Below are 23,474 nucleotides of genomic sequence, written 5' to 3' on the forward strand. Positions count from 1 at the left end.
AACTGTCGCATCGTGGAGAAGAGGTGTGATGTTGAATTTCAACTCTGAGGTTGACGAGTTTCCGAGGATAGGAAGCGCACGCTTGGTAAACAGCATGGTACCTATGGTTGAGAAAAGAAGCCAGGCAAGCCCGGAGAAAATTGCAAAAGAAATTGTCAGTTGATAACATTTCTACAACAAATTCCTGTACTGCAATGGAACTAGTATATTGTATTTTATTGAATCTGTAATTGATCAGATGAGATCAGATCGTTCAGGAACGTACTTAATTCTACTTACAAAGTAAAAACGGCAAGAGGGTGAATTATCCAAACGGAAAGGGAAATTAAAAGTTGCCAGACATTTTCCGGTGCATATACAGATTTGATTAAGCAATAGACATAAAAGTTAATATAGACGCAGGTAAAATAAAAATCACGCGCTTCGCTTTCGTGGCACATGGCAAGATGTACTCTCAGAGAGGGTGGGTGCAAGGCAGAGAAGAGCCTCTTTCTACGAGAACAACAAATGAGGAAAACAAATAACCTAAAGGTACTTGTCGTTGTTTATATCAGCCCCGAGAAGCTAACTCCGATGTAGAGACCCAATATGGAGACGATTAGTCGAGCTCCAGGAAGTCGGACAGCCAAGCCAGCACCGGCCGTGACTTGGTTAGAGCCAACGGTAACATTAGTGTTGGCAAATTTGGCACCACAGTATTTGTTCACGACTTTTGCTGAGGGGAGATAAGTTGTGTCAAGAGCTTGGTTGTTGACAGTGGCCCAGTGGGCGAAAACATCCATGGAAGCTTGGAGGCACTCGTTGCAGGTAAGATTGCCGGACTTGGTAAGAATAGTACCAACAGGGATAAAATAGACATTATAATCGTTGGGTGCGGATGTATTTTGTACTGCGTCAACGAAGCAATAGTCTTTTGTGTCAGGATTGGTCAGGCATGATGCGTGGTAGATGGGTTCATAAGCCATCAAGTCTTGATAAGTACTTTGGACGACTGAGTTGCCTGAATTATAATCCTGTCCACAATTCTCATTCTTGATCATATCACTGGCCAAAGCAGTCATGATCGAGGAGCATTTGGAAACCGATTGAGAACAACTAACATCGAGAACGCGCGAAGTAGCCACGGCGGAGCTTAGGGTGTGGAAGAAAGAATTGGAGTTTTCGAGCAATAATGAAATAGCATGGCAGTCTGTAATTGTCGAATTGGAGAGAAAATCGGTGAAGAACGTGGTGCAAGTTTGATTTGCGAAGTTATATGATATGGTATCGAATGGTGTCGGCATAGACGAAGACGAGTCAGAGTTCGCGGTAGCGATCTTTCGGCGTAGAAGGGGACTTGAACCGATATCATCTTTGATATCAGAACTATTGTCGGCATCAATGCGATCATTTCCGTTGGTCTGTTCGTCTTTACGGAGATCGTCGGTGAAGATCTCTCCACTCGAGACAGAAGCCGATCGGAGGATATCCACAGAGAGATCGGATTCAATTGTAGATTGTGCTTGGGCTTGGGCCTGTACGGCAGCAGGTAAGATGCCAAGAATAAGAATTAGAATTAACAGCCCGGTATAGAAAGGCCCGCAGACTTGGCCATGTCGAGACTGGGTAAGACGCGACCAGCGGCGTTCAGAGAATGAAGCAGTCATCGAATTAACGCATGCAAAGGAATGACTGGCCTTCGGATAGCCATTGTCGCTGGCAAGTCGAAGAATGGTTTCCATGGCGAAAAAAAAAAGACAAATAAAACGAGTGAAAATGGCCACAGAGGACCAAAAAAGAGCGAATAATGCGGACACGAGGAATATTATGCGCTCGACATGACACGCAGTAAGTCAAATCCACAGCTCCCGTGCTCTCTGATAGACTTGGAGTCAACAAGTCATCTGGAGAGAAGCGAACAAGAAAAGTTCCACGTAAAAATTATAGGAGAGACGGCGTAGTTAGAGCCATCGACCACGAGGGGGAACAGCCGTATAAAGCGGATCAGTACGGAGCAAGCAGCCGAAGGATTTTTAGCTGGCAACCTCGCATCGCAGGGCAGCCAAGGCCGCGACGGACATTGAGATATCACGCTAGGCCCCGAAACAGCAGCGTCGGTGGAGGACTAGATCGTTCGGTGGAGACTGGAGGGCTGGGATAGTGATGGTTCAGGGGGGTTATCGTGTGTGCAGGGACCACGACGGCAGTTCCCAGGCCGATCCCTACCATAACATCTACATAGTACCATAAAGTATTTCGAAGGATGAGAAGGCTGATGAAGATCTCTACATATCGTTGTGTATGTGTGTTCGTACATCACAGTCATTGGACCAACGTTGTCCAGGCATTGTGCAGGAAGCATTGTCGATCTTCCTCCTTAGAGGAGCGTCAAAACAACGGAGACATCACAAAACTGGGGCAAAGACACTCGGGACTTTGTAAGGACCGTGTCACTTTGCTGCTAGGACCACTTTGACAATTTGGCCGGTGACTATCGTGTAACTATGTCACTCTTTAAACCTCGTGAGAGTTGAATGCCCCACTGGTGCGCGTCCAGCCGAATTGGCGTTGAATTGGCATTGTGCCTAGTCTCATCCACGGATCATTATTACTATGCAGACCAGAGTCCTTTGTATTCCCTAGTTCAATTTGAATTGAACTATTGACTCATTTGTGCATTCAAGTCAAACTTGAAGGTGAAAACCGAATTGCCCAGGGTATAAAGTAGTAACGGTTACTCCTAAAAAAATTGCAAGAAAGACAGGGTATCTACGAAGTAACTATACGCAGTACACTCTAGTCCAGATCTCGCATAGCTATTGACGAAATATACCAGCAAGGTATTGAGAAGACTGTGGAGACATGGAGGTAATAAAAGAATAAAAGATATGGAAGTCCAAATTTGGATACGGATATTTACTGAACCTTGGGGGACTTGAAGCCCTAACCCTGATCCCAACTCACCTTAGCAGACCACCTCATTGTGCATGGGTGTATATATATAAATAGTTATAGCAATCCCTTCTGGTCATGGCTGTAGATTTCAAATCTAAGTTAGATAGATGACCAACGTTGGACAAGACCAGCAAGGCTAACCCCACACTTTGCAAGAATATCAAGCAGGCCCCCTCAACGAGCGATGCTCAGCTAGGAATTTGTGATTCCAGCTATCACTACCAAATTCCATAAACTACATCATCTTCTGGGCTTATTCCAATGATCGAAATGATTCAAACCATTCTTCATCAAGTCAAATTGAAGTTGTATCGTTTCCCGCGGGCGAGCCAATTAGGTAAGGAAGAATTCGGTCTTTCTTCCCCCACAACTCCAAATCAACTCTTGACTCTTTCTCATCCTCACCACCATGTCTGATTTTCTGGTTCCGGAAACGCGAGTACTGGCAGTAGCTAGCCAGGTATGTCCTCAGCTGACGAATTTTAGATCAAAGAAGCTAATTCTTTCTGCAGGTTGTGTATGGGTATGTGCCATTCAAAACTCGGAGTGGAGTCATCGCGCGCGGTGACGTCTCAGACTGACTATCCATAGCCATGTGGGCAATTCAATGGCCACATATGCCATGCAATCCCTCGGCTGCGATGTAGCCGCATTGAATACCGTGCATTTCAGTATGTTTCATCGTCTCATCCGAGACCATCCATGTTTACATGTAGATGGCAGGTGCATACATACGGCACAAGGTCTCGGCCTTTTTCATCTGAATAGCAGACTAATCCAGATAGGCAATCATACCGGCTACCGACAGTTCAAGGGAACTCGCGCAACCGCACAGGAAATTACCGACTTGTATCAAGGTCTATGTCAGAGTAACCTCACAGACTTTGATGTCATGCTGTCAGGATATGCTCCCAGCGCCGCTGCTGTGGAGGCAGTGGGTGCGATAGGGATGGACCTGAAGAAGAAGAAGGCCGAGAAGCCTGGCTCGTTTTTTTGGGGTGTGTAACCTCATTATTTTTTGCTCGGGTTATAGCAATGCTGATCACGAGTCATCTATATAGTATTGGATCCGGTTATGGGTGACCAGGGACGGCTATACGTAAATGATGATGTCGTTCCAGCATACAAAGAAATCATCAAACAAGCAGATTTGATCCTGCCAAATCAGTTTGAAGCCGAGTAAGTGGATATTCGAAGCTACGTGCGAGTCCTTTCTAACCTGACCCCTCTATCCTATCAGAGTCCTCTCTGGCATCAAGATCACCTCTCTCGCCACCTTGGCCCAGGCCATCACTGCAATTCACCGCATCTACTCTGTACCTCATGTCATTATTACTTCTGTACAGCTATCCAAGCTCTCCCAGTCTGGTGGCACACCCACACCACCTGAGAACTTCCTGACTGTCATCGGATCGACTACCAAGTGCGATGGGTCGCCGCGTTTGTTCCGTATTGATGTCCCCGCCTTAGACTGCTTTTTCAGCGGCACGGGCGATATGTTCGCTGCCTTGACAGTTGCTCGTCTTCGCGAGGCAGTTTCAGCAGCGGGCGATAATCTCCAATCGACTGCATCCTGGGTATCACCGGATAGCATTTCAGCGACTGATTTACCACTTGCGCGAGCAACAGTGAAAGTCCTTTCGAGTATGCACAGTGTCCTAGAAAGAACAATGGAAGCCCGCAATGCCGAACTAGCTAAGGCAGTACTCGAGCCCCCCCCGAAATGAGGGATTGACTGCGGAAGAGCAGCAGAAGCAAGAATACCTGCGCCAAACAAAGGCTGCCGAGGTGCGATTGGTTCGAAATGCGCGCTTCTTGCGAGATCCCATTGTGCAGTTCCAGGCGCAGGAGTGGAACAAGGAAGACCTTCCTGCGGACTTACAATAGGCTATCACGGACTGGGGATGAATCGGTTTATGATGATGGCTTGCTGCAATTAGCATCATGTATAAAGTTAAGATGAGAGTCATCGGCTCTATGACCTGCAGATAGATTTCATGATTTCATAGAACAGTATTTTCAAAGACTTATTTCGTTCTCGACCCATAATTCATAAAATTTTTAACCGGATATTCAAAGTCTAGATGTACTCCGATAAGTCGTCCATCCAAAATGTGCAATTGGATATTTTCGCTCTCGTAAATTCCGATGTAGCTTTTAAACGCCAGTGCTGCCAAAGCCGCCAGCACCACGGACACTCTCCTCCAGTTCTTCGACAACAGAGACCTCGGGGGTATAGATCTGAGATTATTCATTAGCACAATGGTTTTTTTTCCCCAATTAATGAGTCCAACAAAGCAGCTCACCCTTTCCAGAACCAGCTGGGCAACACGATCACCTTCCTTGACTATATCCACTGCATCAGTATCCAGACCTCCTGAGTTATATGGGCCAAAAAATTAGGTTGACGTACTGGGGAAATCGACATCAGAGTGGTTGAAGAGGAGGACCTTCACCTCACCGCGGTAGTCGGCATCAATGACACCAGCACCAGTATCGATGAAGTGCTTGGAGGCGAGACCAGATCGAGGGGCAATACGCCCGTCTAGGACGAATACGTCAATATCAAATTCGTTCGACTCTCAAACAGGAATGAAAGGAAGAGGCTCAGGATAATGATCACATACAAGTACCCTCCGGCACAGCAATGGCAATGCCAGTATCAACCATAGCCTTGCCCTTAGAAGGAATCACGGTCTCCTTCGCCGCGTAAACATCATACCCCGCAGCAAAAGCCGAGCCCCGCGTAGGTGCACGAGCGGAGTCAACGAGCTTCTTCACCAGGAGCGGAGGCAATTGCTGCTGGATGGAAGTGACAGCAGGGGCATTGGAGGCAGTCATATTGTCGTCGGTCTTGGTGCGTTTCGCAAGCGGGGAGGCGGGGAGGGATGGTGGTTCACGGGTGGCGGGGATGGACTCGGTTGGTGGGGTGGTCTCTTTGGTCATGGCAGGACTTTGAAAAGAATCAAGAGAAGGATTCGAGGAAATAGTGAAAAGTAGTGGAGCAGAATTGCCTTTTCATAGACGAGAATTGCGGTGTGTCCACTTGAATTGAAGTCTTCGTCCCTTGCGCGCGTACTTTCACCGCTGGGACGCGTTCACCGCCGTGGCGGGACGCGCTGTTAAAGCGGAGGGCAAATTATACTTGTAAAACTAAGCATTATGTATTCCAGTATTAATGATCTATGTAGTCAATGATGAGCATAGCTTACATGTAGGTATATAGCACAGTCTAGCTCTCTAGCAGCTATTTGCAATGGAATCCAGTGCCGATTGGATGGACATAACTATCTGTACTAGAGTATGTAGAGTAGATCTGAGGTTATCCGCATCCATACCAGTATGGATACTGGTCCTAGCGTGGTCTTTATACACGGTCTGTAGAAGGAGGAGTTGAACTAGCTAAGTATATCAATCAACCTACTGGAAGTTCTCAGAAACAATCATGAGTCTTGATAATAAAGGCACCATATCCTGATCTGGAGACCTCTAAGTGCATAGTGCGATGTTTCCAGAGATAGTAAATCTGGTATGTCTGGCTTCACAAGGTCAGATATAGTCAGAGCGTACTCTGCTGTGCACTATCAATCCTTACACCAGATAGCTGTGAGCAGTGACTTACCTTCATCATGACTTTTCTTGTATGCTCTTCTAACGTTATATGGATTTACCCTCGACACCTTTGTCCTCGGTGTAACTATGTTTGCACTGTTTGCATTGAGCTCCCCGCCCGCAGGCCGAGGGCGATTGGGCCGAGGTTCCCCGGCTGTCCCAAGAAGGGTTGCTTCAACCCTGAGATCTGTATATATCCACTTGATTCAACTCTTCGATCTCCGATCTGTTCTACAGTCTGCTCTTCACCTGACGCTTCTAGATATTACAACTCCTCTTATATTTGTATACCGATATCCAATATGGCGGGAGCCGTGCGGCAGCCCATCGACATTCCCTCCCTGGAGCGGTATATTGACCAAAATGTGCCAGCTTTGAAGACCCCATTAGACGTGAAACAGGTATGTAAGCACAGAGTCGACGTAGCTGCTGCTATACAGATGCTAATTCCATTCTAGTTTGGATTCGGCCAATCCAATCCAACCTATCAACTGACAACAGCCGACGGCAAGAAGTTCGTTCTGCGGAAGAAGCCCCCCCGGCAAGCTGCTCTCGAAGACAGCACACAAGGTGGAACGCGAGTATAAGATCATTCGGAGTTTAAATGATACCGATGTTCCTGTTCCGGATGCTCTTTGTCTCTGCGAAGATAACGATGTAATTGGTACTCCATTCTACATTATGTCGTTCCTGGATGGTCGACACTTTACCGACCCAGCCATGCCGGGCGTTAGTGGGGAGGAGCGCAGAGCACTGTATGTATATACTACCCTTAAAGGAGAGATCGTACTAATTGATGACAATGTAGCTGGAAATCAGCCATTGAAACACTGGCCAAATTTCACCGAGTGGTACCCAAGTCGGTTGGTCTCGAGAACTTTGGCAAGCCAACAGGGTTCTATGATCGACAAATCGCGACATTTACAACGATTTCCCGAGCCCAAGCACAGGTTCGTGATGTGGATAGCAAGGAACCGGTCGGAGAATTGCCACACTTTGAGGATATGTCACGATTCTTTTCGGAGAAGGCGACCCAGCCGCGGGATCGGGGGACATTAGTGCATGGAGACTACAAGATCGACAATCTGATCTTCCACAAGACAGAGGCCCGAGTGATTGGGATTCTAGATTGGGAGATGGCGACCGTCGGGCATCCGCTGTCTGATTTCTGCAATGTCACCAGTCCGTACATCCTCGAAGGGGCGGATTCCTCAACGGAATCATTCCAGCCCGGACGGACACCAGGCTTACCATCGCGGGAGGAATGCATGCGTTGGTACCATGAGGTGTCTGGATACAATCCTGCGGGTGATATTGCTTGGGGGGGATGCTTTCTTTACCTTCCGAGGCTCCGTCATCATGCAGGGCATCGCGGCCCGGTTCGCAGCGCGACAAGCCAGTAGTGCGCGGGCCAGCGATTATGGCAAGCGGGCCAAACCGTTTGCTTTAAGTGCTTGGGAACGAGTTCAAGAGGTGCAACGTTTGAAGCAGGGAGCAAAGCTCTAATCTGTGTACATAGTACATACATCATAGTTAGTGCTACATACATACATAGTAACTAACTACTGCATACGTAACTTGTTATACAGTAGAATGAATCAATACAGGGAGTACATTTCCAACCGAGGTTCCATCCATTCTCCATACTAATTACGGAGTACAGTAGCAAGCTGTACTAGTTCACCATGTACATCAACTGACACTAAATGCGTGGATAGTCTATTCATGGTTAGTATGTACATCTGCATACTGTAAGTACTATGTATTTAAATTGGGTCCAGGATTGAAAAAGATTAATCTGTACTCCGTACTCCTACAACACTACATATGTACGTACTACTATGTATGTACATTACTAGTGTGCTAGTAGCAGACAAATTAATCGTACTTCTATATAATGGTCTCACATTTTACGACCAACTTGGGAGACTCTCCACTAACGCACGACTCCTGGTGTCAGCACTTGGCCCTATTTGGTCCACGTCTTCCCGTATTGTGCGGTGCAGCATCCACATCACCACGTCAATGCGGCGCCACCATGCACAGAACCCTTCTAGTTCGAGTTCCAGTTCGAGTCTTTGGATCCCCTCGGGAAGGATGAAACAGGCTTGCTGATGATCCCAGTGAATGATAGTGTCTGTGTGCAGGGGGGGGTGACTATGTACATACCTACTACATACGGTATGTATTGTACTAAGAAAAGAGAGTTTTGCGGGCAGAGGAGCGGCAGATGGACAGTTGGACCAACAGATGAGGGGGAGGAGTGGGAAGTGGAAGTGATAGCCAAGGAGGATCATGCATTACTTTTGGGCCAAGGGAAGGGGGGGAGGGGAGGGGAAAGCTGAGAAGATTATTGGTTGGTATAGCGGGGAATGAGGCTGTCCTGCGGCTCTCCCACGTCAAGTGAGAAGTGAGGCTGAGGGGGTGAAGAATAGAATCCACCCCTTTTTTTTTTTCCCACTTTTTTGTTTCCCACAATTTTTTTTCTTTCTGTGGGACCCGAGAGAAACAACTAGTCAAGTTGCCGTTAGCTTCGGAGTATCTCAAATGTCTCACTGAATATATCCGGAGTAAGTCGTAAATTATTCTGCACACTCTTTGTCAAGAGTGGCTAGCTTAGAGTTAGTAAAGCGACAGAGTGACATGGGATATGAGCATGGATGGATATTGGCTAGGATTTCCAGGATGCTCACGGGGCAAGCAGGCAAGCAACAAAGTGGAGCGACTCGTGCAGGTTCCCTTCCCGGGTTGAAGTGGAGAGAGAAGGGGGAAAAAAAGAGGAGAGAAACGAGGGGAGAGAGAGAGAGAGGAAGGGAGGGAAAAGGGCCATTTGCAGGCTTGGGGGGGGGCTGATAACTCCGGAGGGAAGAAGTTAACGGTGGAGCCTGAATGCTGGACTGTGTGACCGCTAAATCCTCCGATAATATTGTGAATCATGTTAGTCGAGGAGAATATTTTAATTTAGTAGATCCGTACTGAGATAATATTCATGATAATAATAATAATAATATTATTATTATTATTATCATTATCATTATTATCATCCTGAATATACATAGTATGTATAGTATAATACCATACTATACACTCACTGTATGTAGTAGTATGTAATGTAGAGCCTCTCGGATATCCTCAGGCCCACCTTGCCAGAGCCTCATCCCATTCCCGTTCACTTGTCCCTTCTCTTCTCGTTTCCATTCGTCCTATGTATTGACTTGGTTTTTCAATACTCCAGCCTTGTCCACTCTTACTCACTCTTCCCTCTATATTTTATTCTACCATACCTCTTCATAGTACTCAACACACCTATTATACTCGGCATTGTTCTAGTATCGTTGAGCCGCTTAGCTCAGAACTTCCCCTCCTCGCCAACTCGAACTTGCAATAATCCACCACAAAACTGGGATCTCAACAGAAGACCAACACTTGACGAACGAAAGATCCCGTGATATCATTTGAGGGAATGGCGTGGTATACCCGTTGAGCCTCATCCCTTGCCCCGATTCTGGCCTTTGTTCTGGTCAATCCACCGATAACTTCATATCTCCATCTCCCTGGTATTTTCCTCCATTCTCTCTCTCTCTCTCTCTCTCTCTCTCTCTCTCTCTCCCCCGGTCGTTCTAATTTAAGGCGCGTCTGGCCAGTCTAGCCTGCCAGCCAGCCTCATTTTCTTCCTCACTCGCTTTCTCTTCCCCTCTCTTTCCCCTCCCAACTTGGGCTCCTCAAGGTCATCATCGATGTCTGACCTGGCTATACCACAGACCATGGTAGTCGGGTGACAGAGTGATCATTGAACAACGCTAACTAAACCCTCCATAGCAGAATTCCCTCCCCTCTTCTCCTCTTCTGCTACCCAACTCAACCCCCAACTCCCCCCTTCTATTTCCATAAGCCCTTCCACATCGACGATCGTGCTATGCTGGACGATCCAGATCCACGTCGAATCGGGTCAATACTCAAGAATACATCCAAATCTCCTCCCCTCATTAGGCGCCGTCTACGCCCGGCCCTGCCTTCATGACCGACTTTTACGATTCGGATGATGCCATGAACCGGTCGCCTCCACCGGTGCCGGTCTGCCCCAAGTATGAACCTGAAAAAGCCCGAGCTCCTTTCGATCCTGCGTCCGACGGCGATGCCTCCGAAAAAAGCGACAAGGGAACGCCTGATCGTTCCCGTAAGCAGCACCAACCGGAAACCCAGACTCACACTCGTTTCGGCGATTCGGTGCTGATCAACTTTCTAGCTCCAGGCCGTCCGGATATCGCGGCCTTTGAGCGCGACAATTCCTTGATAGATTGTTTCAGGCCTGTTGGACCCCCTCAAGGTCCTACGGAAAAGAAATCATGCGATGATTTGGGGACTGGGGGGATGAGTATGAATACCAATGGAATTGTCAATTCGAAGCCTACACCTATCGAGCCAACTAAATCAATCCTTCCGATTTCCGCGGAACCCAAGAAGGAAGAAATGCCAACCCCAAAGGCAACAGGAGAAGAAAGAAAGCCAGATCTGCCCATAAAAGAACACGAGCTGTCTCTCTCTCCGCGGCACAAGATCCCCACAACTTTACCCCGGCTGGCCCCGTCTGTGGATATAAACACCCCCCCGTCCTCTCGACTTTCAGCAACGTCCACATCGACTGAGTGTTTCGACTCTTACGCGCTCAGATCGAAGTCTCTCTATCGATCAACCGCCGGCTGCCTTCGGTGATATTAAACAATCTCCTGATCTGAAGAATCGCATCTCCCTACCCTCTCTACAATCTCTCTCGCCCCCATCTTCCTGTGCTGCAGCATCCCCAGAAAATGGCAATGGCAATGGCAATAACCAGGTCCTTCCATCCATTCACTCCGCACTCAGTGGGCTCTCTCCAAGTGACTTTCCTTCGCGACTCAATGGCATCTCGCCCTACTCCTACCCACCGTCAGCATCGTCTCAAAACGATTCACCTCATGATCGTCAATTGCCGAGACATTTTTACCCTCACCAGATGCCAAGTCCATTCTCCCATCTTTCACCAGTGAGCACCAAAGATGCCTCAAATAATCCGTCTCCGTCATCATATTGGCGACCTTCGGTTCCTCCAGCACTTCCTCCTCCGCCGCCGCCGCCTCCACCTGCATCTCAGCCTGCGGAAACCCCCAAATCTATCCCCACTCCATATGAAATGTCTCCCATGACTACCACGAGTCCGGCGACTAGCTATCCAACCCCGACAGAGCAATTGGCTCCGACTCCCCCGGCTGGTGATCGAGTTGTGTTTAGTGCCGCTCCGCAACCCAATGGAGTCACAGGCTCGGGTAGCTTCAAGTGCACGCATCCTGGTTGCACGGCAGCACCATTTCAGACCCAATATCTTCTTAAGTAAGCGATTAAATCTAACCGCGGTCAGAGAACTTCCGCATCTAATATCAACCCTTTCCAGTTCCCATGCCAATGTGCACTCGCAAGATCGGCCGCATTTCTGCCCGGTGGACGGTTGCCCTCGTGGCATCGGAGGCAAAGGTTTCAAGCGTAAGAATGAGATGATGCGACATGGCCTAGTTCATAATTCACCAGGCTACGTCTGTCCATTCTGTCCTGACCAGCAACATAAATATCCCCGTCCAGACAATCTTCAACGGTTAGTTATTTGCTCAGTAATTGACAGTCAAGCTTACTTCAATCGCTGACATCACTTAGACATGTCCGAGTCCACCACATCGACAGAAATAAAGATGACCCTATCCTTCGACAAGTCCTTGCACAACGCCCGGTAGGCAGCACACGAGGACGGCGGCGACGAATGAATTCGGGTTAATCCACAACCTCGAATTTTATTTCCTATCTACTTTCAAGAGCTTGAGTGTAATATACGACACGCACTTGACAGGCTATCGCTACAATAATGGCTTTTGGCAGCCCTCCCAGCATACGGCACTCCCCCCCCCCCATTTTCCCAGTTACGCGTGACGAATTTCCATCTTTGATACCTTCTTCCAGCTCTCTTTCTTCGATGATACCATACCACATGTCACTCTGTTAGAAGCATTATGATATACGGGCCATTCGCTTTTTGTTCTCGTTCTTGTTCTTTATTCGCCCCAAGTGTTATCCTCTCGACAGCGTTCTCCAAAATGGTCCATTCGTTTGTCTCTTTGGTTTTTGAGTTTCGTCCTGAGAATCCGGTGTTGAACTTCTTTTCTTCTTTTTGGTTAACACATTCTGGTCTATTCTTCTCTTGTGATTAGTACCAACAAGGAGTTCTGATTCGGGATATCTGTGGACCTTTTTAGCACTTCTGTCAATCTGTCTTCACGAATAGTAGTACTGTGTAGTACTATGTAGTTACTTCAAGTATTTGTACTGGTAGTGTAGACACATTAGTCTGTATCAGCGTCAAATGAGAAGGGAAAATGCTTAGAAAAGTTGAATACGCATCAATGCTCAAATGAACTCCTTTCCAAACAGACTGCTAAGCTTCGGCTGGGTAGTCAATTATCAAATAACAGTCACAACCGACCACTGAAATTTTGTATTGCTCCCTAGGCCGTCGTCGCCGTCTAGTTTCAGAATAGCACGCTTTGATCATTCTATATGAATGAAGCAGACAAGGCTTGACGCTATTCAGAGATCCGTCCCAGCTCCTCGACAACTATCCAAAAGAATTCCTTCTCGGTTCCTGGCTTTAGTTGGCCCATATCCTGCTGCTTTGCTTGATCCTTTTTACCAATCCCCTCATCTCAAACCTTTTCCCTCTCTTTGAAATCCCTAGTGCCTTCCAGGCAGAATCGAACTACATTTTGGTAAACAGTGCCCATCTCGGATCCAAGCTCCTTTTTTGACTACATCAATAACTGCTTTGGGCCAGGTCAGCCGTGAAGGGCCGCTGTAAGCCTCAAATCTTGCCATCTTTTTGCGTTCCTCCAGGTCACACAGGACCATAATCGGCTCCCAGCATGCTATCTCCACAAGTATCACCCCAAGACTGTAGGCATCATAGCTTCGTCGGAATAGAGGAACCCCATTCTCGTAATTCATACATCTCAAGGTCACCGAGTCCAAACGAGCCAAGGTCGAAAATATTCTTTCCAAGTGGACTAACTTCAGCTCCCTCTGAGATAAATCTGTCGCTGCCTTCAATAGCTTCCGTTCAATGGTCTGGACGAACATATTGCCAACTTGGCATATCTGGTTGAACCAGATATAAATGGACTTGTGAAATCCAAGGCTCTACTGGAGGGATCGGGGAAAATAAAGAATATTATAGCTTGAAATAGCACAATGAAGCTGATATAGAGCGGTGGCAAGAACATAGGCAAGTCGATATCGATCATCGATAGTGGGAATTTGGGTCTTTTCAGAGCGATAAACCTCCTCAATGATCTCTCGTAAAGTGACAGGCCCAGTTGATTTTGGTGACGATAGTGGTAGGCGATAAACGAACCCAATCAGTGGATGTGATTTGCCGGGCAACCAAGTGCTTGCGACGCACCTCCATCGCCTCTTTTGATATTTGAGAATATGCAGATTCCCTTTGCTGGGATCGCCATTCCACCATAACATACTCCGGGGTGCCAAATGAAGCAATTGCCTGAATATAACCTTATATTCATGTATTTGGAAATACATGGATCGAGCAGGTGGCACGTCAAGAATGCAGTCACCATCTCTTTCAAATCCATGAGTGTACCTAATGCGAGGAGTTATGAAGTTTTCGAATGAAGCTGTATCGATAAGAGGTTCGGCATCAAGTCGGATTTCGTGAAGACTTTGTGCAGCTTGCGTACTTTTGCTAGTAGTACTACTTCTTTTCGATGATCTAGAATCAACCTCGGCCCAATTCGTTTTATTCAATTGGCGGAGGTCAACAATTCTAGCGAATCGTTGATCTGGGAGGACAGACGCTTGTCGTTGTTTTTGAAGGTCGATCGGCAACTGGACTACTTCTCCCATGAGACCCTGGGAGATGAAAATAGTATCACGACGAGGAAGAAGACTCTCTAAATTATTGCTGAAAGACACGAGCTCCGCAAGTAACTCTTTTAAAGCCTCCTTGTCTTTCAATCCCCATCGGAGCTTGTTTATGAAGGAGTTACTTTGTGATATGCTTTGCTCAAGTCATACAGAAACGGAGCACCTATGGAGAGAAGAAGCGCTGCTATCCTTGCTCAGCTCACGGACTACACAGGGCTGGTCAAAGAACAGACTCCTCCCCAATGGGCATATAGTCATCTGCAAAATGTGAAGGTTCTTCCACCATTGCTTAAAGCGGGCACACAGGAGGACATGGGAACTTACTGGCAAAATTGGCTCTCCTAGTCATGGGAAGTGCAGGGCTGCGGACTCTTCCATACTCTGATGGTTACGGCCTCAGGCACTCAAACCCAACCGTCGTCAGAAAGGCATCAAAATATGGCATTTCGATGTCGACACAATGACAGAGTTTCCAGATCTGCGACCTGGCTATAATGATCAATTACTTTGGTCGGTAGTACGACATGATCTCCTCAGCCTTGCATGGCATCTTCTGTGTGAGAAGAAGTGGAAATTGGAAACAAGAGGGAGAGGGATGACCATGTTACAAATGGCTGTTCTCTATGGACACACGGAGATGGTCTCATTTCTTCTAACGTTGGGGGCGGATCCGACCCTGGTCACTACCGACAGAAGGTTGACATTTCTTCACCTTTTAGCTATGGTCCGCCGGGTCGTAGGAACAGATGCTTCAATTCTCCAAACTTCTGGCTTCGGCGTATCAAGCTAGGATCAACTGGCCCGAGTCCCGCGACAACCTCACGTCATTTCACCGGGCAGTTAGAAATAAGAAGCTTTATCTTGCTCGCTCGCTACTGAACCTTGGAGCCGATCCACTTATTCCGGTCTCTAACCAGATTGACCTTCTTTCTGAAGGACGCTCTGGGATTCTCAGCTCATCGCCAATACCGTTGCCGAAGCTGGCGGATCATGTTACCATTTTAAGTGAGGTCCTGTTACAATGTAACCAGAATGAATTCTACGCCCCGAGTTATGTGGAGAGTCTAACTTATCTGATCCTCAAAAGCGAAAGGGATCGCGGTCGACAGCATCTTTATATAGACTCCGCCCGAACCACCACGGTGCTACATCTACTAGCACTGCTACCATTCCCTGATGGGCATCGAATAGTTTCATTTGCTGCTTCTGCCTTAACAGAGAAGGATACTAAAGTTGTCGATTCAAACGGAGATACCCCCCCTACACTAACCTTGTATCTTTTATCAAGCAAAAAACGTGCGTACCTTGTTGAAGCTAGGGTCAAATCCAATGAAAGAAAATTCATTTGGTCTCACCCCCAATGAACTTGGCTATTACGAAAACCGACACGCTAAGGCCGCAGATATTTTGTTTTCAGCAATATACAAAACCGGCTGATAAATCGAGTGAGCGAAACAGCCGCCCAAAAGAGACTGTCAAGCAGTCTCCTTTCATGGATCCATATAGCAGCCGGGTTAGGGAACGAAGAAAAAGGTAAACTCTTGAAGTAGATTCACCAGATGGACTGCGAGAGGTAATTGCTGCCTTTGGCAAGGTTTCACTTTAGGTTTGATCATCCAATGAAATCCCTAGCCCTCACTTGGGGCTCGGTGGGAGAAGGGGCTGAGAGATTCGAAGACGAAGAGGTTGGCGAGTTAACAACTTTTCGTAATCTCATGGCAATCGAAGTCGTGGACGGAGAAGGTACTCTGAAACCTGACAATGGTCTGCAGAAAATATAAGCTGGAGACAAGGGGTCTTAAGCCAGGGAGGGCCTTTAGGGCTAGTGCTTACAGAGGAGAAGTTTGTCATGCATCAAACACACTCGGCAGCGTCCATGCCTTGTTCGCACGACGGAGAGAAAAAATGGAGAGAATGGAGCTTTGTCTATGATGACGATAAGCTGAAGAGGCTTGCATCTTATTAATGCAATTACTACGAACCCAATGAACTTGTATATGCCATCAATTCCCTGTACTGTTATGCACTACTAAATGATAAACGCCAAGCTCTGGTAATCTGCTGTCTTCGAGTATCGGTGTACATAATTATTCAGTACGTCGCATAATTCTGAGTGAATGTGGATTGATATAAGTGCAAAAGAAGAATGTACTGGCAATTCACAATCTATCAAGCGTGAGGTTCTTCAACAAGCAGGAATTTCTCCGCCCCCACCGATAAAGTTGTTCAGACCCAGAATCGTGGAACATACCCACAACAATGTAAAACCCACAAGACTATTCCCAATACGGTTGATAGGCACGAGCTGGGGAATCTGACATGCAACTAGAGTAGAAGTACCTGATTCATGGTCAGCAGACTTCGACCTATTCTGGAAGAACGTTGCGATCGACGAAACATCAAAAAAACAGCCCCCAAATTTGATACCATAGCCACCTGCCCGATTAGAGATAGCTTTGAGACAATGTAAGCCTCTATATACCTGCTTAAACGGTAGTGGAATTCATCGGATCACCCGAGAAGTGGGCTTGGTTAGCATCGTTAGCTTATCAACCTTTAGAACAGAGTATATCCAATGCTAAAATCGAAAACAACACACTACATAGTGCATGTGTTATGCTAACACGCAGAGAGAAAGGCGCAGCAGCCATTAAAACGCCAAGTCTCAATTCATTGGTTGCTGTACGAAGCATCAAGAGGCTCGGCGTAGATCCTCGGTGTGGGTACAGACTGATTTGTTGAGTCTGGATCTCTACACAGTCGGCTCGGCGTTACAAAGCCTTGGTCGTATGGATGGGAGGTTTGTTCCCATTGTGTTCTAACTCGAGTAGAATACAGCGGGGATTAATAGAATTTCCTGGGTTTGATCTGAATACCCGGTGACGTTGCTTCCATACGTACAAGAGCCTCATTACCTGGAGGGCCATGGTCTCATTGATAATGGATCAGGCTTGTTACTATCGATGAGCAATCAAAGTACTATAGTCCAAGCTTATATTTAATCGCTAAAACATGAAGAAAATGCATGAGCATGTATCATAAAAATAGAGATGGGCGTTGCCAGCATGCTTCAAGGTTATGATACTCATTTACAATCAAACCTCTCAGAGGTGCATATATCGATGATCCTGAATCAAGAACAGTCAGTAACATGCCAGGATGCCTTCCCTCTGAGGCGAAAGAGTGAAGATGCTATTTTTAATTGAATCCTTGAAGTCTGAGACAACAGTTTTCAAATGAGGCTGACTCGATTAGGTTCCAAGGCGTCATTATAGTGTTACTCTATGTCTGATCTGATTGGTCTTTGAAAAAAAGATTTTTTCTTTCATTCGTTCACAAATCTTGAACGTTCAATAGATTGCACGAGACCTAAAATCCCATTCCTGCCTATCCTTTATGGCTAGGAGATGCATGTCGCCAAATTCTAACCATAATCCGTATTCGCCTGTTTACCATGTCCTGCTGCCAATTCGCGTAGTTATACATTCCCAAAAGAGAAGAATAGAAGAACCAAACATAATAATATCGTCAAAGGAAAGAAGAAGAAGAAAACAAACAGCGTCATAAAATGAAAGACCTCACTTCATATCCTCGTAGAAACGTCAATTCATCCATCTGAAAAATCAACGACTTCCACCTCGTCGATGGATCCGTCGTACATGATCCTTCATATTGTCCACCCGACTAAATACTCGCCCACATCCATCCCATTCACATACAATGCCAGGGTTATGCTTTGCTTCATGACGAGCACGGTCTTTTTTGCTGGAGAATCCACCTTGCTTAGACTGTGGGCAACCCTCATGCCGACAGAAAAGATGTTTGCGGTGACGATTGAAGTGTTTACGCAAATCACATCCACGACGAAACAATGCTTGTGATGTGCAACCGGGGTGGGCGCAGCGCCAAACTCCGTCACCGGCTGGAATGCCGTATCGTGTCAGATCGGCGGGATTAAATGGGGGCGATGAAGCCTTGGATTCGAAGTCAGAAAGAGTGGGGGCCGGGGAAGCAGTGCTACTGATGGCGGAGGAAGAGCCGATTGACATGGCTGTTGCGGATGGGGAGAGAAAGCTGCTGTCTTGGGTCGGAATAGGAATAGGCATTGCATTGCCGCGAGGAGATGGTGGGCTTGCAAATGCTGGCATTGGGAACCATTGGTCCGCGGCTGCGCTTGGTCCTTCGTTAAGTGTCGGGTACACACTTGAAGACAACTCGGTAGAAGGAAATGCAAGTGGGCTCATGGCCGGATAAGTCCCCGTTCGGGGGTTGATAGAAGTTACCGGCAGGATCACTCTCCATACACCACTTGTTGATCTGCTGTGGTGTGTAGCCGCTTGTGCCAGGTACATTTGGGTTTGTAGCGGGAGTTGGAGAGCCAAAGTTGTAGAAAGATTGCATGAAGGGCGAATTTGAAGCTGAACAAATACCTGAATCAATGGATGAGCAAGGCTTGAGTTCCTCGGAGTTGGAAGTAGTAGACCAGCTGTATATAGAGCCTAAATGTTCATTTGTGGAGTCCGGCTGATCTGTTAAATAGCTTTCGGGGGCTAAGAAGGCTACGGAGTCCGGATGCGTGGGAGCATAGCCCACATGTGGGTTGACGCAAGTCGGTTGTTGAAGATGACCATTTGACGAGCTGACGGGAATCCCTGCGAGGCTGACCATAGAAGAAGGGTCTAGCGAGCTGTTACCGGAGCTGTCAGGGACGGGGGCGCTCATGTCTTTGGTATCCCAATCGACTTTCCCTTTGGGTGACATGCCGTGTGTTGGGTATCCCAGGTCGTTGGGGAAAGCAATCTTTTCCGAAAGTATAGAGAAGGGGATAACCTCACGGTCAAAGTCCAGCAAGGCGTTAGAGGGAGAATGTTGCGCTTTCATAGCAGCAATTTTTCTTTCTTCTTTTTTCAGATGTGGTTCGCGGACCTTTTTTTAAAGTATTCCTCTGGGCAAGGACTCAATATGAAAGCCGAGCTCCACTGGCATATACCGAGGATCAAGATGATTCACAATTGGGTCAATCTACCTTTGAAATGTAATCAACGGTCAAATCCACCAAAATAGATTGATTGCCCAGGTGGTATGCAAAAGCGATTGAGATGACGAGAGCGGGATTTATAAGCTTCAGGGGATGAGGCACAACTTGAACTTGAATGTAGATGTGGCTTATATCCAGGAACTTTCTGGATTGCGGACCATTTGACATATGAATAGGTAGTATATAAAAGAATTCGGGTGAGGCAGTGCTTTAAACAAGTAGTTCTCCAGGCGTTCCGTACTTGTTTGGAAACCAAAAGGATCTGCAATCGGTTTGACTCAGATGGAGGAAATAGCATAAATAAGAATAAGAGGATAATAGAATTAGATTTAGAGAAATAATCAGGAAATACATAAGACAAAAAAGATCATGCACTTCACAGGCCGTTTATTCAGCGGTGGGGTGAGTGGAGAGTAGGCTGCAAGTGGGGAGAGCAAAAAGAGTCTTGGTACATACGGGACGAGGAGGATGTATGTAGACCAGCCCCATGGTACAAGGCCCGTGAATCACCATGATTCAGATGGAGACATGTTGGCCATGCATCAGTTGGCAGCTCGAGTGAGCCAATGTCGTCGATCGAGTAGGGCTGAAAGCCAACGGGTCACTTGTGGAACAGAGCCGGAAAGGTAATAATAATCCCAATAAATAAGAATTAAATTAAGGAATAATAATAATAATAATAATAATAATTACATGAAGATCAATACAAAGTAAAATCGAGGCACAACCTTGATTTGGCTCATTGCAATGATAGGTCTGTTATACGAAGGTACCTAAGGTGAAAAGAAGAAGAGAATGTCAAAAAAAGAGCGGGACTGGACGGAGTTCGCAACGTTAAACCCGATTCGGGTAGGGCTTCAAGGGGGCGTGATTGGATATTGAACGAGTAAGATCTCCACCGTCAATTGCAAAGCCACCACCAAAAGGACACTTCATGCACCGGTCTACTGGGTCCAAGTCTACTCTACTTTGGGTATGAACGTCGTTGGTATACCGCGTGCAGTAGTGGGGATGTCTATTCAACATGTGGACAAGTCTAATCTTCCACACTACTCCATACACTGTATATACATACATACATAGTAAACGCTTTTCGTGAGCTTTGATTTGATACCAGGCGGTTGTCTCATCCTCCATAAACCCGATAAAGAGACCGCCAAGTCCAAAGCCGCCCCCAATTTTGACGTGGGGTCTTTTTCTTCACTCGCCAGTCATTTTGGGATGATCTTTCGATTGATTCACTTCCTCAGCTGGGTAACTAGTTATCGTATACTATCTACAATCTGCTACTGGTTACGTCTTCGTCTTGTATACGGTATAGTTCTCAGCTCCAAAGCCAGCTTCTTCTAGATTTCTGGGCGCCTAGCCGTCGCCTAGCCGTAAGAGCAACAGTAAGGGTAGCATCCACGGATCGGGGCCATGCTCGAAGGTAGTATAGAGGAGGGGGCTCATCAATATGGACAAACCGGATCGAAAGATGGTATGCTACATACATTGGTGATCATTCTTGGGATAAGCAGGGATAGCAGTAGTATTTCCGTACGCCATCTATGTACATAGTATCACTGTACTGAAGATACATGTATGTATGTATGTATGTGTACATAGAGGAAAGAGGGTAAAAAAAAAAGAAAAGACAAGACAAGAAAAGAAAAGAAAAGAAGAAAACACTCATGCTTGTTGGAATGCGGCCTGGAGTGCGTTCTTTCAGGTTCAGCTGATCCCCGAACTGTCCGACACCGACGATTAGAGCCGTATCCTGATCCCTGTCGCAGGCCAATGCGTATTGCTGATTGGATAGCTCGCATTTAGCGCTATGATGAACCACTCACAGCACAGTATTGAGGCGGGACGATTCCTACTGCTGCAATCCCCCCCAAACGCGAGAAGCGGTGTCCTTCTCTAAGTCTAGAGCCTGGGGTAAAAGGGATGGATTAGGGCTGACGCGCTTCAGAATGCTAAAAGCAGTGCCCGACTCGTCATGGCGCATGGCTCATGCCGAAATCTTCAGCCACCCGTTGAAATCCATCGATAATTAATTTCTCTTTCAATTGTCTAGACCGTATTGATAGGGCTGAGAGTCCAATACCCCACGGTGAACAACTCAATCCATGGTTGAGCTGGTGTCGTATTTCATCTTCCCGATGGCACCGACTTGATACTTCAGCCTGACCCATGGATCGACCACATGGGGGGGAAGATCATCGATCGACGACCTCGGGTAATAGTTAACAGAGCTATCTATTGATTGGTTGGTTGATTTATACGAGGCCATATTGACCATGTCTCACGGCATTCGGGGTTTCGGTATTTTGTCTATTTTGGCGCCCGCCCCCAATTGTCTTGCTTTCTCAATGCCATGCTCAATCTTGGGTCCTTGGTGCTGTACAAAAATAGTGCTGCTTCTGCAATGTTGCAATATGAATGCGATGTCTTGAATTCCGCCCCTTATTATGTCCAAATATCTATTCTAGTGCTCTCGTTATCGAGGACGTGATTGCCAAATCGTAAGACACTTGTCTCACACGCTATGCGAACGAGAGTTCGAATCTCGTAACAAAGGTGTGGTCAGGTCATCTTCCGGCTGCAGCTTGCGATCCGAGGAGTCACGGTACAAGATATAGTGCTGAACGATGAAAATAAGATCAAAGAAGATGGTGACGTTGCTCAGCAACAACTTGACGGGGTTCCCCGTGATCCCACTCCAGTCGTTTTGGAGGCTTGAGTCAAGCACCAACTGGGCCAGAGACAGAACGCCACCAGCAAAGTCGAACAGCATTGGGGCAATGCTCCATCCCACAGTTGACTGTCGTTTATAGTTCAACCATGCTTGAGGTACATATTTGACTACTGTGATAACCAATTTGACGTACGAAAATGCATAAATCTAAGACCCCGATTAGCGTTCCTGCATTAGTATCATGGTTGCCCTTGCTTTGGAGAAATGTGCTTGACTCACCACATCAATCCAAGCCCACGCGAAAGGGTCATTCCCTCCATCGGGGCTTCGTGATAGCACAATCCAGATGACCACCAGTGGTGCTAGTACACAACCCCAAAATAGCCCCAGCATTGTTGTACTAATTCGCTGAAAACGAGAAACATAAAATCCCCAGATAGATGGCCAAAATTGAGTATATATGATGATACTCAACACAGTAGCATGGATGGCGAACGCAAAGTCATTGAACCGTACTGTTGTCTCCTGAGAGGCCGGATGTCGAGCTGCATATTGATCTCGAATCAACGGGGAATAAAGGAAAGCCCCTGTGTAAATACTATAGCATGCAAAGCCTAGAAAGTTGACCGTCGGGAAATCGATTGCTAGTCCGGCCGTCGATTTGCGCTTGAAGTTGTAGATCGGCTGTGGATAAAAGGATGCTGACCAGCTGAACATACTACAATCCAAGTTAGGTTAGTATAGAGTTCTTATGTTTTCCCTCTTCAAAGAAAAAAATATTGGAGGCATCTGGTGAGTGAACCTACTAAGCCCATCCTAAAAGCCTGTTGCAAAATGTCAGCCTCCTAGCTTTGACACATGGTTGGAGCTCCCCGCAGATCGTCTGCAATAAGTAACAGAATCACTTACCGTGACAGCGCCCGTACAAAGATTTCCAACTGAGCATCAGCCATTACTGCTCACACTTGCGCGCAACTATGATCTCCTTTTCCTTCTTCCTTAAATTGAGTATAATCAACACCCATCAAAGGGATGAGGGGGAGAATGGAAATGACGAGCTCACAGGTTCCACATGAAATGGCGTGCCGGTCGCGTGCCGATAAGACAGATAACTTACATCATGTGACTTATCTGATGCCGCTTTCGTATTTCTCATCCTTTTTGGTAAGGCGGTCAGTCTCTCGTTGCTGCGGGAATGCGTTGGCACGCTAAACCCGAAATGGAGAACAGTTGACACAGCGAGGACGCCCT

General features: G+C 46.8%; 7 protein-coding genes across 7 annotated transcripts; 3 read left to right on the forward strand and 4 right to left on the reverse strand.

Annotated features, from left to right (window-relative positions):
* Positions 1-545: 545 nt before the first annotated feature.
* On the reverse strand, positions 546-1,721 carry N7469_007732 (uncharacterized protein; the record flags this gene model as incomplete). Its single annotated transcript, XM_056646650.1, has 1 exon — positions 546-1,721. One exon carries the CDS (start codon positions 1,719-1,721, stop codon positions 546-548), a length of 1,176 nt encoding a protein of 391 aa, XP_056498201.1.
* Positions 1,722-3,343: 1,622 nt separating this feature from the next.
* On the forward strand, positions 3,344-4,821 carry N7469_007733 (pyridoxal kinase; the record flags this gene model as incomplete). Its single annotated transcript, XM_056646651.1, has 7 exons — positions 3,344-3,394; positions 3,447-3,457; positions 3,526-3,605; positions 3,720-3,932; positions 3,996-4,113; positions 4,175-4,637; positions 4,684-4,821. The coding sequence occupies 7 exons, from the start codon at positions 3,344-3,346 to the stop codon at positions 4,819-4,821; spliced, it is 1,074 nt and encodes a 357-aa protein (XP_056498202.1).
* Positions 4,822-6,848: 2,027 nt separating this feature from the next.
* On the forward strand, positions 6,849-7,949 carry N7469_007734 (phosphotransferase family protein; the record flags this gene model as incomplete). Its single annotated transcript, XM_056646652.1, has 3 exons — positions 6,849-6,947; positions 7,048-7,301; positions 7,355-7,949. The coding sequence occupies 3 exons, from the start codon at positions 6,849-6,851 to the stop codon at positions 7,947-7,949; spliced, it is 948 nt and encodes a 315-aa protein (XP_056498203.1).
* Positions 7,950-10,563: 2,614 nt separating this feature from the next.
* N7469_007735 (uncharacterized protein) lies at positions 10,564-12,349 on the forward strand (the record flags this gene model as incomplete). Its single annotated transcript, XM_056646653.1, is given in 4 exon segments — positions 10,564-11,177; positions 11,194-11,913; positions 11,975-12,172; positions 12,232-12,349. 4 exon segments carry the CDS (start codon positions 10,564-10,566, stop codon positions 12,347-12,349), a joined length of 1,650 nt encoding a protein of 549 aa, XP_056498204.1.
* Positions 12,350-18,128: 5,779 nt separating this feature from the next.
* On the reverse strand, positions 18,129-18,653 carry N7469_007736 (putative C2H2 transcription factor; the record flags this gene model as incomplete). The annotated part of the gene is made up of 1 exon (XM_056646654.1): positions 18,129-18,653. One exon carries the CDS (start codon positions 18,651-18,653, stop codon positions 18,129-18,131), a length of 525 nt encoding a protein of 174 aa, XP_056498205.1.
* A 37-nt stretch (positions 18,654-18,690) lies between these two features.
* N7469_007737 (uncharacterized protein) lies at positions 18,691-19,386 on the reverse strand (the record flags this gene model as incomplete). Its single annotated transcript, XM_056646655.1, has 1 exon — positions 18,691-19,386. One exon carries the CDS (start codon positions 19,384-19,386, stop codon positions 18,691-18,693), a length of 696 nt encoding a protein of 231 aa, XP_056498206.1.
* Positions 19,387-22,064: 2,678 nt separating this feature from the next.
* Positions 22,065-23,176, reverse strand: N7469_007738 (putative L-cystine transporter; the record flags this gene model as incomplete). Its single annotated transcript, XM_056646656.1, has 4 exons — positions 22,065-22,430; positions 22,503-22,941; positions 23,030-23,047; positions 23,133-23,176. 4 exons carry the CDS (start codon positions 23,174-23,176, stop codon positions 22,065-22,067), a joined length of 867 nt encoding a protein of 288 aa, XP_056498207.1.
* Positions 23,177-23,474: the final 298 nt, after the last annotated feature.

The sequence above is a fragment of the Penicillium citrinum genome (assembly GCF_028827155.1).
Source record: "Penicillium citrinum strain IBT 23319 chromosome Unknown utg000007l:1.0-2040159.0:1.0-2041076.0, whole genome shotgun sequence".
Lineage (NCBI taxonomy): Eukaryota > Fungi > Ascomycota > Eurotiomycetes > Eurotiales > Aspergillaceae > Penicillium > Penicillium citrinum.